General features: G+C 35.1%; 1 protein-coding gene across 6 annotated transcripts; it reads right to left on the bottom strand.

Annotated features, from left to right (window-relative positions):
- Nucleotides 1-221: 221 nt before the first annotated feature.
- Nucleotides 222-10,021, bottom strand: LOC104887638 (putative disease resistance RPP13-like protein 1). 6 transcript variants are annotated; one of them, XM_048638167.2, is made up of 10 exons: nt 9,494-10,021; nt 2,385-6,160; nt 2,193-2,276; nt 1,683-1,796; nt 1,486-1,582; nt 1,330-1,402; nt 1,072-1,245; nt 855-979; nt 654-747; nt 222-563 (listed from the first exon to the last, which is right to left on the bottom strand). In XM_048638167.2, the coding sequence occupies exons 1-2, from the start codon at nt 9,872-9,874 to the stop codon at nt 2,513-2,515; spliced, it is 4,029 nt and encodes a 1,342-aa protein (XP_048494124.1). In that variant the 5' UTR covers nt 9,875-10,021; the 3' UTR covers nt 222-563; nt 654-747; nt 855-979; nt 1,072-1,245; nt 1,330-1,402; nt 1,486-1,582; nt 1,683-1,796; nt 2,193-2,276; nt 2,385-2,512. The 6 variants fall into 6 exon arrangements, 5 of the variants coding, with proteins under 5 accessions (XP_048494124.1, XP_048494127.1, XP_048494126.1 ...); XM_048638170.2 differs by having other exon boundaries at nt 1,735-1,796; XR_007270904.2 differs by lacking the exon at nt 2,385-6,160 and having other exon boundaries at nt 9,494-9,613.
- Nucleotides 10,022-11,798: the final 1,777 nt, after the last annotated feature.

Below are 11,798 nucleotides of genomic sequence, written 5' to 3'. Positions count from 1 at the left end.
AAAGGGTTTGGAAGGTTCATGGGCATTGGGAATATGGTTTTCGGTTCCTGCCATGAGGGGGTGACAACTCGTGGGGGGGAAAAAAATTTTGGATCTTTTGCTACTGATACCATGTAAATGATTAAGGTGATTGATGATGTTATTCACAAACATAAGGCTATATATACAACCTAGGCTACAGCTAAGAGATCACGTAGGTATAGAAAAATACATAGAATAGCTAATACAAAAGATTATGCTATATAAAGATAGAAGATAACGATATTATTACAATATTACAAAAGATAAGTTGACATATTAAGTGGGATTCAATGTTGCATGATCTGGAGGATATGGATCATGATCTTTATCACATTGTACATAGAGCTTTTCTTAAGTGACATGAAAATTTTATCAGCCACTGCATAAAGTTTAGAAGTAGAAATAAATTGTCTTTCATAGTCATCACTTATCAGCATAATCTTCTGAATAATTGCTTTGCCAAAGACATAAATAATCCTCAAGTTGGCATGAATATCTCAGGAGTCAGGATTATTGTGAATTCTTGTAAAAGCTTTCGTATCCTGCAAGCGAAAAACAATAAGTTCAGCAATGACAGATATTATATCTAGCAAAGACGCATTAGCAAAATATAAAAAAACGCAGTTTCTTACCTCTTCTTTTCCTAATTTATGCATAAAACTATTGTCTAGTACTAGAGCTTCGATTTATGACCCACATATAGAGTGTATCCAAAGTCCCTGCAATCTGATTAAATTGTACAAAAGGACCAGCTTATTTTCGAGTTTGGCATTCTATGAAAGGGGAGATGGTCTGTGGCTGAGCACAGTAGAGAGAGAGAATAAGAGAGTTACCAGTGCTTGGTCATATGTGAGATAAATTCGAGCAGCACAGCACAGGGAAGTGCCACAACAAAATAAGAATCTCCAAGATTCTACTGGACCAGATTGTTTTGCCACTCACAGCCTCTCAGCAGTTCCTATATTTACAAAAAATATAAATTAAATAAAAAAGAAAAGAATCAGCATAACTAATGCAAAGATTCAGCCATACTCACAGAATCCGGAATACCTGAAACGACACATTGAAACCCATAGTACAAGTCCAAGACTGCAACCAGAAGCCTCATCTGCTATATCGTCTTCCCTAAACGCGATACTAAGACTGTGATTACCAGTTTACCACGACAATGCAGTAAGTGAGCTGCTCTAAGACGTAGCTCCCTGTTCATATGATACTCTTGTGCTGTGATCACAATTGTAACATGTCAAAAAGTTGAAGCAATCATGGAACTCTTTTTCAAATAAACAAGGCATATAGATTTATGACCTGATCTAGTAGCATCACCAATAAGGCCAACATATATAAATCATATAGACCATCCAGGATATATTAACTTATGCTGCAAATAACAGCTTATTAGTGCTCTAATCTCAATTTAACAGTAAGAAAAACGATGTTTATGCTGAAGGGCAGGACAAGAACCTTATTTATAAAGCAGATGTCTTAAGGTTTTTGACTTTGGCAGAAGACCTGCTAGTATTACAAGCTCTTCAAATGGCCAGTACTCAAGGCTGCAAGCCTGCAACAACAAAAAAAGACCATGATATTGAATTTCTGAATATCTAGAAGCAAGCAGGCAAGAGAAGTTGACAAATAAGTAAATTCCAAAACATAAATACCTAAAAACAATTGTTGAAGGAGTTGCAAGCTTAGGAAAAGAACATGTATTACCAAATGCTTCCTTTGAGAAACCAATCCAAGTGTCCGACCAAGCACTGGAAATCTTCACATAACTAGCAGACAAGATTCATCCAATTTTAATAGTCAAAATACAGGAGCATGATACTCCGAGCATATAGTTATACGGTGTACAGGATTGCTTTTCAGATGTTGTTCATGGAAACAGTGAACACTCACTTAGAAATGCATATTGTACATAGCATGATGCTGTGATCACAATTGTAACATGTCAATAATTGAAGCAATAAGGATCTCTTTCAAATAAAGAAGGCGTATAGATGTATAAGCTGATCTAGTAGCATCACCAATAAGGCCAACATATATAAATCATATAGACCATCCATGATATATTAACTCATGCTGCGAATGACAGCTTGTGAGTGCTTTTATCTCAATTTGACAGTAAGAAAAAAGGATATTTATGTTAAAAGACACTACAAGATTCTTACTTATAAATCAGATGTCTCAAGCTTTTTGACTTTGGCAGAATACCTACTAGTATTTCAAGCTCTTCAAATGAGCAGTATCAAAGGCTGCGACAAAAAAAAAAAAAAAATACACATGATATGAATTGCTGAGTATGTTGAAGCAACATATAGTAGATTTTGACAAATAAGTAAATTTTATAATAATATAAGTACCTAAAAAGGATTGTTGAAGGAGATGCAAGCGTAAGAAAAGACCACGTAGTACAAAATGCTTCCAGTGAAACCAATCCAAGTCTGGGAAAACTTCACGTAATTTGCTAGCAGACAAAATCGATCCAACTTTAAAAGTAACGACCACGATACTCCGAGCCTATAATTATATCGTCTACAGGATTGGTTTTTAAATGTTGTTCTATCAAATCACAATCATAAATATACACTTCTCTAAGCCATGAAGGAAGGCCATTGTCACCAAAGGATTCAAACTTGGGGCAACACTGGATAGACAACATACGCAGCTTGGGAAAGCTAGAACGACATGATGTGGATTTCAAATTTGGGAAACCCATGATATCTAATTCCCTCAAGGAAGAGGGAAGACGAAGTTCCGGACCCGGGATGCACTCTACTGAATCTGTGGATCTGCCTAAATTGTGAAGAGTAAGATAATGAAGAGAAGTTAGAAGGTTCAATCCCCAGTCTCGTATCAACTTGTCTATGTTGGTCATATCCCTAATAAATAGATAAGTAAGCAAAGTAAAGTCACCAATACGAGAGATGGAACTGATGATGGGTGGACCGCCTAATAAGTAGTGAAGGAATGCTGGGCAACTATTAAGTGATAGATCAGTAAGCAAGGTTAAGTCGTATCCAACCAAGGATTCAAGCTTTGCACAATCAATGACCCGAAGTCGAGTGAGGTTGGGACTTGTACTGCCGCATGATATGGATTTCAAATTTGGGAAATTAAGGAGTAACACAGACAAGGAAGACGGTAGATGAAGATCTGAGCGCGGACTAGAACTACACTCTGCTGAGTCTGAGGACCTGCCTACATTTGCAAGGGTAAGATAATCAAGTGAATTAAGGAGGTGCAACCCCGATTCTTGTACATGCTGCTTTATGTTTACACCTTCAATTTCAAGATTTTTCAGGTTTTTGGGTAAACCCCCTTTGGGAAAGCAATCGATTCTTGGACATTTTTGAATGGATAATGTTCGGAGGTTGGTACACTTGTGCATCTGGCTAGGAAGACCTTCCATATTGTTGCAATCTTTGAATTCAAGCTCTTTTAAAGCTGGGTAGAGAAAACCTTCTAGTAACAATATGAGATTAGGGCATTTTTTTATTCTCACTTTGGTGAGGTGGGGAAGTTGAGATCCAACCTTTGCAGAGAGTCCATGTGGCTTTACTGTATCCTCTAGAGAACCAACATTTTCTGCTCCTGCTACTACTCTTTTTTCTTCAATCTCCTTGTCGTTACAAGAGGAAGATGCTAATTCAATAAATTGAACAGCACGTAGCTTCTCGCATTTATTAATCTCCAATGATTGGATGGTCAAAGGAATCTGACTAATAGCGGTAGTAGATGGACAAGATTCAATAAGGAGTTCTTTAAGAGAAGGTAAATTCGGAAGGAGATCATCTTGTAAAGATTTACAACGTGTAATTGAAAGCTTTTTAAGGCAGGGGAATGCCTTGTTGTTTTCAACTGGTAAGTGCACCCACTTCACCCATGATTTCAAGTTGTGAAAACTTAGAGTTTCTAGAGCTGGAAAAGAAATTGAACACCCAAGACTCCCGTAAAATTCCAGCCCTACATGCTTAATACCATCCATGCCTTCAACCTTAAGATTTTTCAACGAGGGTAGCTGTCCTAGTGGAGGCAGGCTTTCACATTTCTTACAGTCCATGAGCTCTATATTAACCATGAGACTAAAAGAGGAATCTCCCAACCAAGTTGGGAATGTCGAGCCCCTATAGCTTCTTAAGAAACATTCTTCGATGGAAGTATGAGGATTCAGGTGCTCTAACACTTGGATTTTAGTGTTGTCATCAACATTATCCTCGATATACCCCCATTCTAGAAGCAGCTCAACAATCCCCTGTTTTTCATGCAATTGGGCATCTCGTGCATCCCCAACGTTTGTCACATTTTGTAGTCCGGAGATGCTTAAGCTGCCATTAAGTTGAAGAAAGTTGCTCAGCTCTTGTATCCTGGACCCGCACCCAGCTGTTAAGACAAAACTATCCAAAGTTTGCAGGCTTTTCAATCTTCCCATTCCCAGTGGCATTTCTTGCAAACTAGTCCCTTTAATGTGCAGATGTCGAAGTTTTTTCAGGAACCTAACATCTGGGACCTTTTGAAGGTAATAACAACCTCGCAGGTCCAGTGTTTGGAGGTTGCAGAGTTTGCTAATTGATTTTGGCAATACTCTAACTTTTAGTAACTGGAGTAAAAGATACCGCAGGTGTATCATATTACCAATAAACTCTGGCAGCACTTCAATTTTTGTAGAACATAGACGCAGAGTGCGTATATTCGTAAATCTTTGAACACATTCCAGAATTTCAATCTTTAGGTTAACAGGAAAACAATATTCCATGACTGGAAGAAGTAAAGTTCGCAATTGAGGAGGATTCAAGAGTTTATTTCCCAACATTTCATCAACATCATTCTCAGTAAGATATATATGGCGAGTTCTTTTCGGAATTGTTTGTGTATTCATAGCTCCCATTACACAACACATGTCCCCTGCAGCCCATTGAGCCAAATCGTGGATAAGGTCATGCATGATGAACTTCCTTAGTGTTTCTCCATAATAATCAGAAGGGGAGCATTCTTCAAATAATGACCTTGATACTAGATCAAAAAAGTAGTCATGGCCTACATCTTCCATTTTTTCGCTATTGTCTTCTGGTATAAAGCCCTGAGCCATCCACAATAAGACGACTTCCATCTCATCGAATTCATAATCTTTAGGAAGTACAGAGCAGTATGCAAAGCTGCGCTTCAGATTAGATGACAAATTATGGTAACTCAAGAGTAGAACAGGTAAAATATCGCTCTTCTCGCTCCAAATACTACTCTCTAATATACTTCGACGCTGGCGCTTATCCACTATACTTTTGAGGAGACCTCCTAGAGCTTTTGCAGCCAAAGGCAATCCTGCGCACTTCTTTACAATATCATCCCGCATCTCATCAAGGTCAGGATCATCATTTATGTGCTGCTGAAATATGCACCAACAATCATCATCAGAAAGACCTTTTAGATAGATGGTGGTGTTTTGAGTTGGATTACTAATCACCATCTTCGCAATGATATCTTTTCTTGTAGTAACAATAACCCTGCTTCCTTTTAATCCGTGTTTGAAAGGTGTTTGGAGTCTACTCCAATCACTGTATTCCTCAGACCAAATGTCATCAAGAATGATTAAGAATTTTTTGCCTTTTAGCACCTCCAGCAAGTTTTCTTGTGCCTGATTCAAGCTGCTAAAACTGTGCTTACCATTGGTAAACGAGTTCAAAATCTCCGTTGTGATACGTGTGACATCAAACACGTCTGATACACACACCCATGCCTTGAGATCAAAGTGACCCTTCAATTGCTGCTCATCGTTGTATACATATTGAGCAAGAGTGGTCTTCCCAACGCCGCCCATTCCTACAATAGGAATGACAACAACATTTTCATAACTGGGCTCATCCTTCAACAACTTCTCAATAATCTCGTTTCTCTTGTCATCCCTTCCATACATAGTTTTTTCGCAAACTAAAGATGTGGACTGTCGCCAGCTTGCATTTGATGCTTGTGTTCGGTGTGTCTCTTGCTGCATGATGCTATTGGCTATAAGGCCAAAGTCTATAGCCTGAGTGTGAATACATTCTAAGCGGATGCTAATATCTCTGATTCTGGATGGAATGTCTCCCTTAGAATATTGAAATTGTTGTCCGGCTGTAGAACCACAAGCTAAAAAGCTTTTAACCTGATCGGATAAACAAAAGTAGTTGGCACATAGTTACTGAAGACTTTTTCTCATTCTTATAAATTACTTCATTAGTTTTTTTAATTCCTACATTTTCCTTAAATGATGGTATCCCAAAAACTTTAAACATGTTTAATAAAATAATTAAGAAAGTTAATTGTTCGTTTAATAATTATTTTAGTTAAGTAAGTTTAACTATGAAGTATTTTTGAGCTTTCAAATGAACTAAATTATTAATAAATTACTTCCTCCGTTTACAAATAGTTGCACCATTTCTAACTTTTACGCATGCCGATGTCTGATATCAATCATTAATATCTTTAATTATCAATAAATAAAAATTATAAAAAGTTTATATTAAAAAATTTTACATGGAGAAAAGCCTAACAAGACCCCACATGACTATGTTTTTCCTAAAATATATGTTTTTCCTAAAATATAAATCACCAAAGGCAATCTACGTGTAAGATGTGAATAGTGCACAAAATAAAATCGTACAACTATTTTTAAACAGAGGAAGTATATAGTAGGAAGTAAGATTATTAAAACTAACAAAAGTCATTAAAAAATGGGTTTAATAACATTATGCAACAAGAATTTGTCATAACATTAACAAGGGAATTTAAAAAAAAAAAAAGGAAATCCCCTAAGCAAACCAACAGTCAAACCGACCACCCCCTCCCTATTCTTCCCTCTACTCTAGGTGACCACCACTCAACACTCAAACCACCTCCCTCTTGCCCTCCTTAACAACATCTATAATTATTCAGTGTATTAGGGCCCTGAAAATCATCCACAACATCAAGAAAATCACAAAACTTCATCTTCTCACTTCTCTTCTCATGGCACCACCACATCACCATCACTGTGCGCGCTACCTCACTGTCGTTCATCCTGCTCTTAAGTAGGAGAGGTAAAAGTTTACCTCTTATAATTAGTCTTTCCCCCCAATTTTCTGTAGTTTGAGTTTTAATTGTGTAGCCCAACTTTTTTTTTTTGATCCATATGAGCCACGAAGGCGGTACAAAGTACAAAGAAGGGGATGGGGGATTCAAACCTGTGACCTATCGTTCACAGTACCTCAATCTTAGCCACTAGGCCAAGACATCCTTGGTATTGTGTAGCCCAACTTTAGTATTATTAAGTTTGTTTAATTTGGACCCAGATTAGTTTATTTATTGCCTAATTTTGGATGGGCCCAAATCAGAATTATCTCTATCCTGTTTTGAAAAGACTTATATGAACTTAATCTCCAAAATAATATTGAAAAGATTTTTGTAATTCTTTCATCATTTACAAATATGGGTAATAAAGAAAGTTCTACATTACCAAAAACAATTACATAAATATGTGGAAAGAGTGGAAACTCACAATTGAAAATATAAACTGATGACTAAAATCAATTTTCAAACAATTATAAAAGCAAAGATTTATAAAGATTATTATTATTTGAACTCTCAATTGCAATAGAATTTTCAAATAACAAGCATTAACAAACTATAAAATAATTAAGAAATTTTAGAGAATATTCATTTTTATTTACCTTTTTTGGGGCTCACAATCAATTGGGATAATAAATAAGATAAACATACATTATCATATAATATTAATTTATAATTTTTTATGGAAGCATTACTCACCATATTATGCCTAAAAACCTCAATTATTCAGTGAAATTAAATTGAAGTACTACTCATAAAATACCCTTATAAAGTATATGTATTTTGAATAAATAAAAAAACATAAGATAGATAAATTTTTTAAAGGATAGTTGTTGAATTATCTACCAAATATTAAGATAACATATCCTACCTCGACATAGTCCTTTTTTAAAAACATTACTTTTTACACTAGAGCAATGCAAATAAAAAATCGTAACGCTCATCAATATTCAACATAAATATTACACTCTTAAGTTAGTTTATTACCACTTTGAGCTTGTTTGGTTAACCTTCAAATGCATGAGAAATTAGAACTCCTAGGAAGTAAATACATATGTTGTTGTTTGGTTGGCAAAAACATGGGAAGTAAAACTTCATAGGAAGTTCTATTTCCTACAAAATGGAGGAAATAACTTACCCAGGCTCCCCTAGGTAAGTGGAAATTCCCATGAAAAATAGAATTTCCCATGTTCAACCAAACAAAAAAATGTACGTCCTAAGAAATAAAATTTCAGGGGCAATGCAAATTCATGAGAAGTTATACTTTCAAACATCAACCAAACGCGCCATTTTTTTATGTTACTATTAATACTATATGCTGTCACATGCATTGCGTGCATATAGTGTTTTTTTGCTCATATGAACTTATCTGAACTGATTCGAACTTATTTTCACTGAAAATAACTTCTAATAAGTTGAGCAAACATAACTTTTATTGAAAAAAGTATTGTGAACTGAAACTATTATAATGAGTTGTCGTTGTATGTACTGCGTGCATGCAAAACTAACTACTCAACATTACGAAATATCGCAATGAAAAAATTGTCGTCACACGCATCGCGTGCTTAAAAAGCTAGTATAATGTTAGGTAAAGCTACTTAATAAATTATTAGGCTAAACTAAACTGATTTAGTGATCTTAATTTGTTAAATTAAGTATAATTGTGGGCTTAAATCAAATTTCTTTAAAGGTTAGTTAAAGCTATTTTGTTGATTAATTATAACTTGGGCTTAAAACTGATTTCTTGATTTAATTAACTAAACCAAATGTTTAATTACTTTAATATGTAATTGATTAATATTTATCAATTTAATAAGAAATGTCAAGTGATTCACATTCATCTAATTTTATCAAGTCCAAGGCTAAGGAAAAACAACCGATCTTCGACAATTTTTCTTTAAAAGAATGAAATCTCAAGAAAATTCTTCACTCGCTCATAGTGAAACCTCAAAATGAATCTCCTTTATTTAGTTCTCCCCAAACACATGATGTTGATATGTATGTCCCCAAACACACAAATTGGAATTTTAAATGTAAATTATTAAGTATTAAACAATTTGTGTTGTATTTTTTTCCCGAATGCTCGACAGTCGGATTTTGTCCCCCACTTTGAGAATCCTGGCTCCGCCACTGATCGCGTTTGTATGGTTGAGCTATGAATTTTACTTAATTTCCAAAAAAAAAAAGAAATAAAGTTGAGAGAACGCAATCCTAAATTCTTAATCAACCTAAAGACTTTTTCGCTTTACCTTTAAAAGAGATATAAATTCAAGTCCAGAGCGCATTCATCAGGTTTAATCAGCACTGATCTGGTAAAACTTAGGATGGTCTAGTCTAAAAAATCCAATTCAAATAATTTTGGTGAAAATAATACACTATTACACTTACACACCTTATGTTTAGCAGAGTCGAAAAAACCGGTGATGACAGCATCGTGAACATCATGATCATCTTCCTCCTTGGCTTCCTTCTGCAGCATAAAAAGTTGAGCTTCAGTGGCAAACTCGTCCAGGATATCCTCCAAGTCGTAAGCCAAGTCTTCGAGGTCTTCAAACCATTTTTTCAAAAAAGCGCCCTTATCAGTTTGACGCCGATGTTCATGTTCAGCGTCAGTGAGCAGTGCTGCAATCATTCTAAGGGTATGTTCCCATTTTTGTATGGTTTCAGCCTCGATCTTCTTCCCCTTTGTCAACTTCAGAAACTGGCTTATCCCAGCGGATGCCAATTTCTCAACGATTACTGGAAGAAATGCGCCTAGAACTAACTCAGCCATTTTTTTTGTGTGTGGGGGGTTGGGGTGGGGGGTGGATTTGATCTAATTCCTGTGAGTCTGTGATAATAAAGGTGATTGCTGAGATTGGGAAAGAAAGGGGTCAGGAATTAAAATGTTGGTTTCAATTATTGAATCATTGAATGGGTAAATCATCATATATAATATTAAAGCAAGAAAAAATTAGCTTATGTGGCAGCCTCTTATTCTCTCAAGCCTCTCAGTGCTCCAAGGTTTTTCAACTTCTCTCATTTACTTGCCACGTGTCATTGATTGAAGTGACAAAATAGCAAATCGTGGTGATTGAATTATGTAGGGCAACCGTATATATTGCAATGAAATTTAAGGAAATAAATCATTGACTTCTACAAGCTAATCCGTAATTATAGCCAACTGAATATTGATATACATCTCACACATTCTTAAAAGTTAAAAATAATAATAATCTATGCTGATTTGTAAATCAATTGTTTCTAATAATAACTATCCCCTAATTTCAGCACCATATATTTCTATCTGTATTATAAACTGGTTGGCGAGTTAATTGCATAATGAATTCTTTCCATAATACAAACCCTAATTTAAGGGCAATAACTTTATACCTTTGTAGTATAAATATTTGAATCACAATCAACAACGCAATAACGTAACAATGGCGACTGTATTCTTCATGGATCATAAGGACAAAAAAACCGGAGGCAGGAGCCCAACAGCGAGGAGCAGCGAGCCACCGAGACAACCACCAAGACAACAAAGGAATCAACTTTGAGTCACGATCAACAACGCAACAACTAACAACCTCAACACTATAGCAGCTGCGACGACGACACAACGACAGTAGCACCGACGGAACATGGCAGCAGCGCCGAAAAATCAGAGGAGCAAGAAAGAATTGATCCAGTAAAATGGGGGTTCGGGGTCACTAAATAATTAATAATCATGTATTTGAATGTTTTTTCTTTCTTTTGCTTATAGTAGTTGTCTTGAAGATATTTCAGATCAATTAAAAATCTAAATTTACAATTTAGTTTTTTTTTCTTATTTCTTATTAATAAATACAATCATATAATCTCTTATTTGTAATTTCTTAAGAAACATACTAGAGGTATTTTTAGGCCCGTTTTGTAGAAAAGGCCATGAAAAAAACTCCATGATTCATCATATGCTTAATTTATATCAACATGCAGCTTAGAATAAATGCAACGAAACAAACTACCACTCTGTTCCTATTAAGACCAACTATTCTTATTATATGATGAAATAATTAGACAAATTTGTAGGTATTTATGGCGATGTAGTCAAGGAAAAACATTGATCAAATGACCTATGAGAATCAAAATTTTGGGTACTGAATATCCATTGGATATATACACATTACACATGCAAATAGGATTAGTGATTGAAATACAAGTTTTAGATTAGAAACCTAAAATGCATTGGAAACCTGTGATCAAAGCTTACCTTTTGATCTTTTAGAATGAACTTAATAGTCAAGACTCAATAACTCATTTTTCTTTGTATTTCTATCAAGACATTCAAACCGAAAGTAACTGATTTTCTTCATGTCATAGAAATATTTTTGTTAATATTTGGAGAGATGATAGAAATTTTCACCACAAAAAAGAGGGTTAGATATTAGAGAATTTTTTTGGGGAGATAATGAGAAGTTTTTACTTCAAACGAGATTTTACTTCAACTGAGCTGAGGGCTTGAGGAGAGGGAAGAAGAGAAGATAAATAGTGAAAATACACTATTTTAACTATTAATATCTTTAATTACTTTTTAGTAAAATTATACAAAATTGATATTATGAAAGTATATATCGAGACGAATCTAACAAGACCCCACGTGACAATATTTTTCCTTACATAAAAATCGTAATAAATAGTGAAAGGTTATGATGGTGAATGGATAGTGTAAAAATCAC

The sequence above is a fragment of the Beta vulgaris genome, chromosome 2 (assembly GCF_026745355.1).
Source record: "Beta vulgaris subsp. vulgaris cultivar EL10 chromosome 2, EL10.2, whole genome shotgun sequence".
NCBI classification, from domain to species: domain Eukaryota; kingdom Viridiplantae; phylum Streptophyta; class Magnoliopsida; order Caryophyllales; family Amaranthaceae; genus Beta; species Beta vulgaris.
Note: the sequence above shows the minus strand (reverse complement) of the source record. Positions and strands in the feature narration are given on the sequence as shown.

Coding starts and splice junctions, on each gene's coding strand:
- LOC104887638 (XM_048638167.2), bottom strand. CDS start 9,874: ATGGCTGAGTTAGTTCTAGGCGCATTTCTTCCAGTAATCGTTGAGAAA. Junction 6,161..9,493: donor TCGACTCTGCTAAACATAAG/GTGTGTAAGTGT, acceptor TTATCCGATCAG/GTTAAAAGCTTTTTAGCTTG.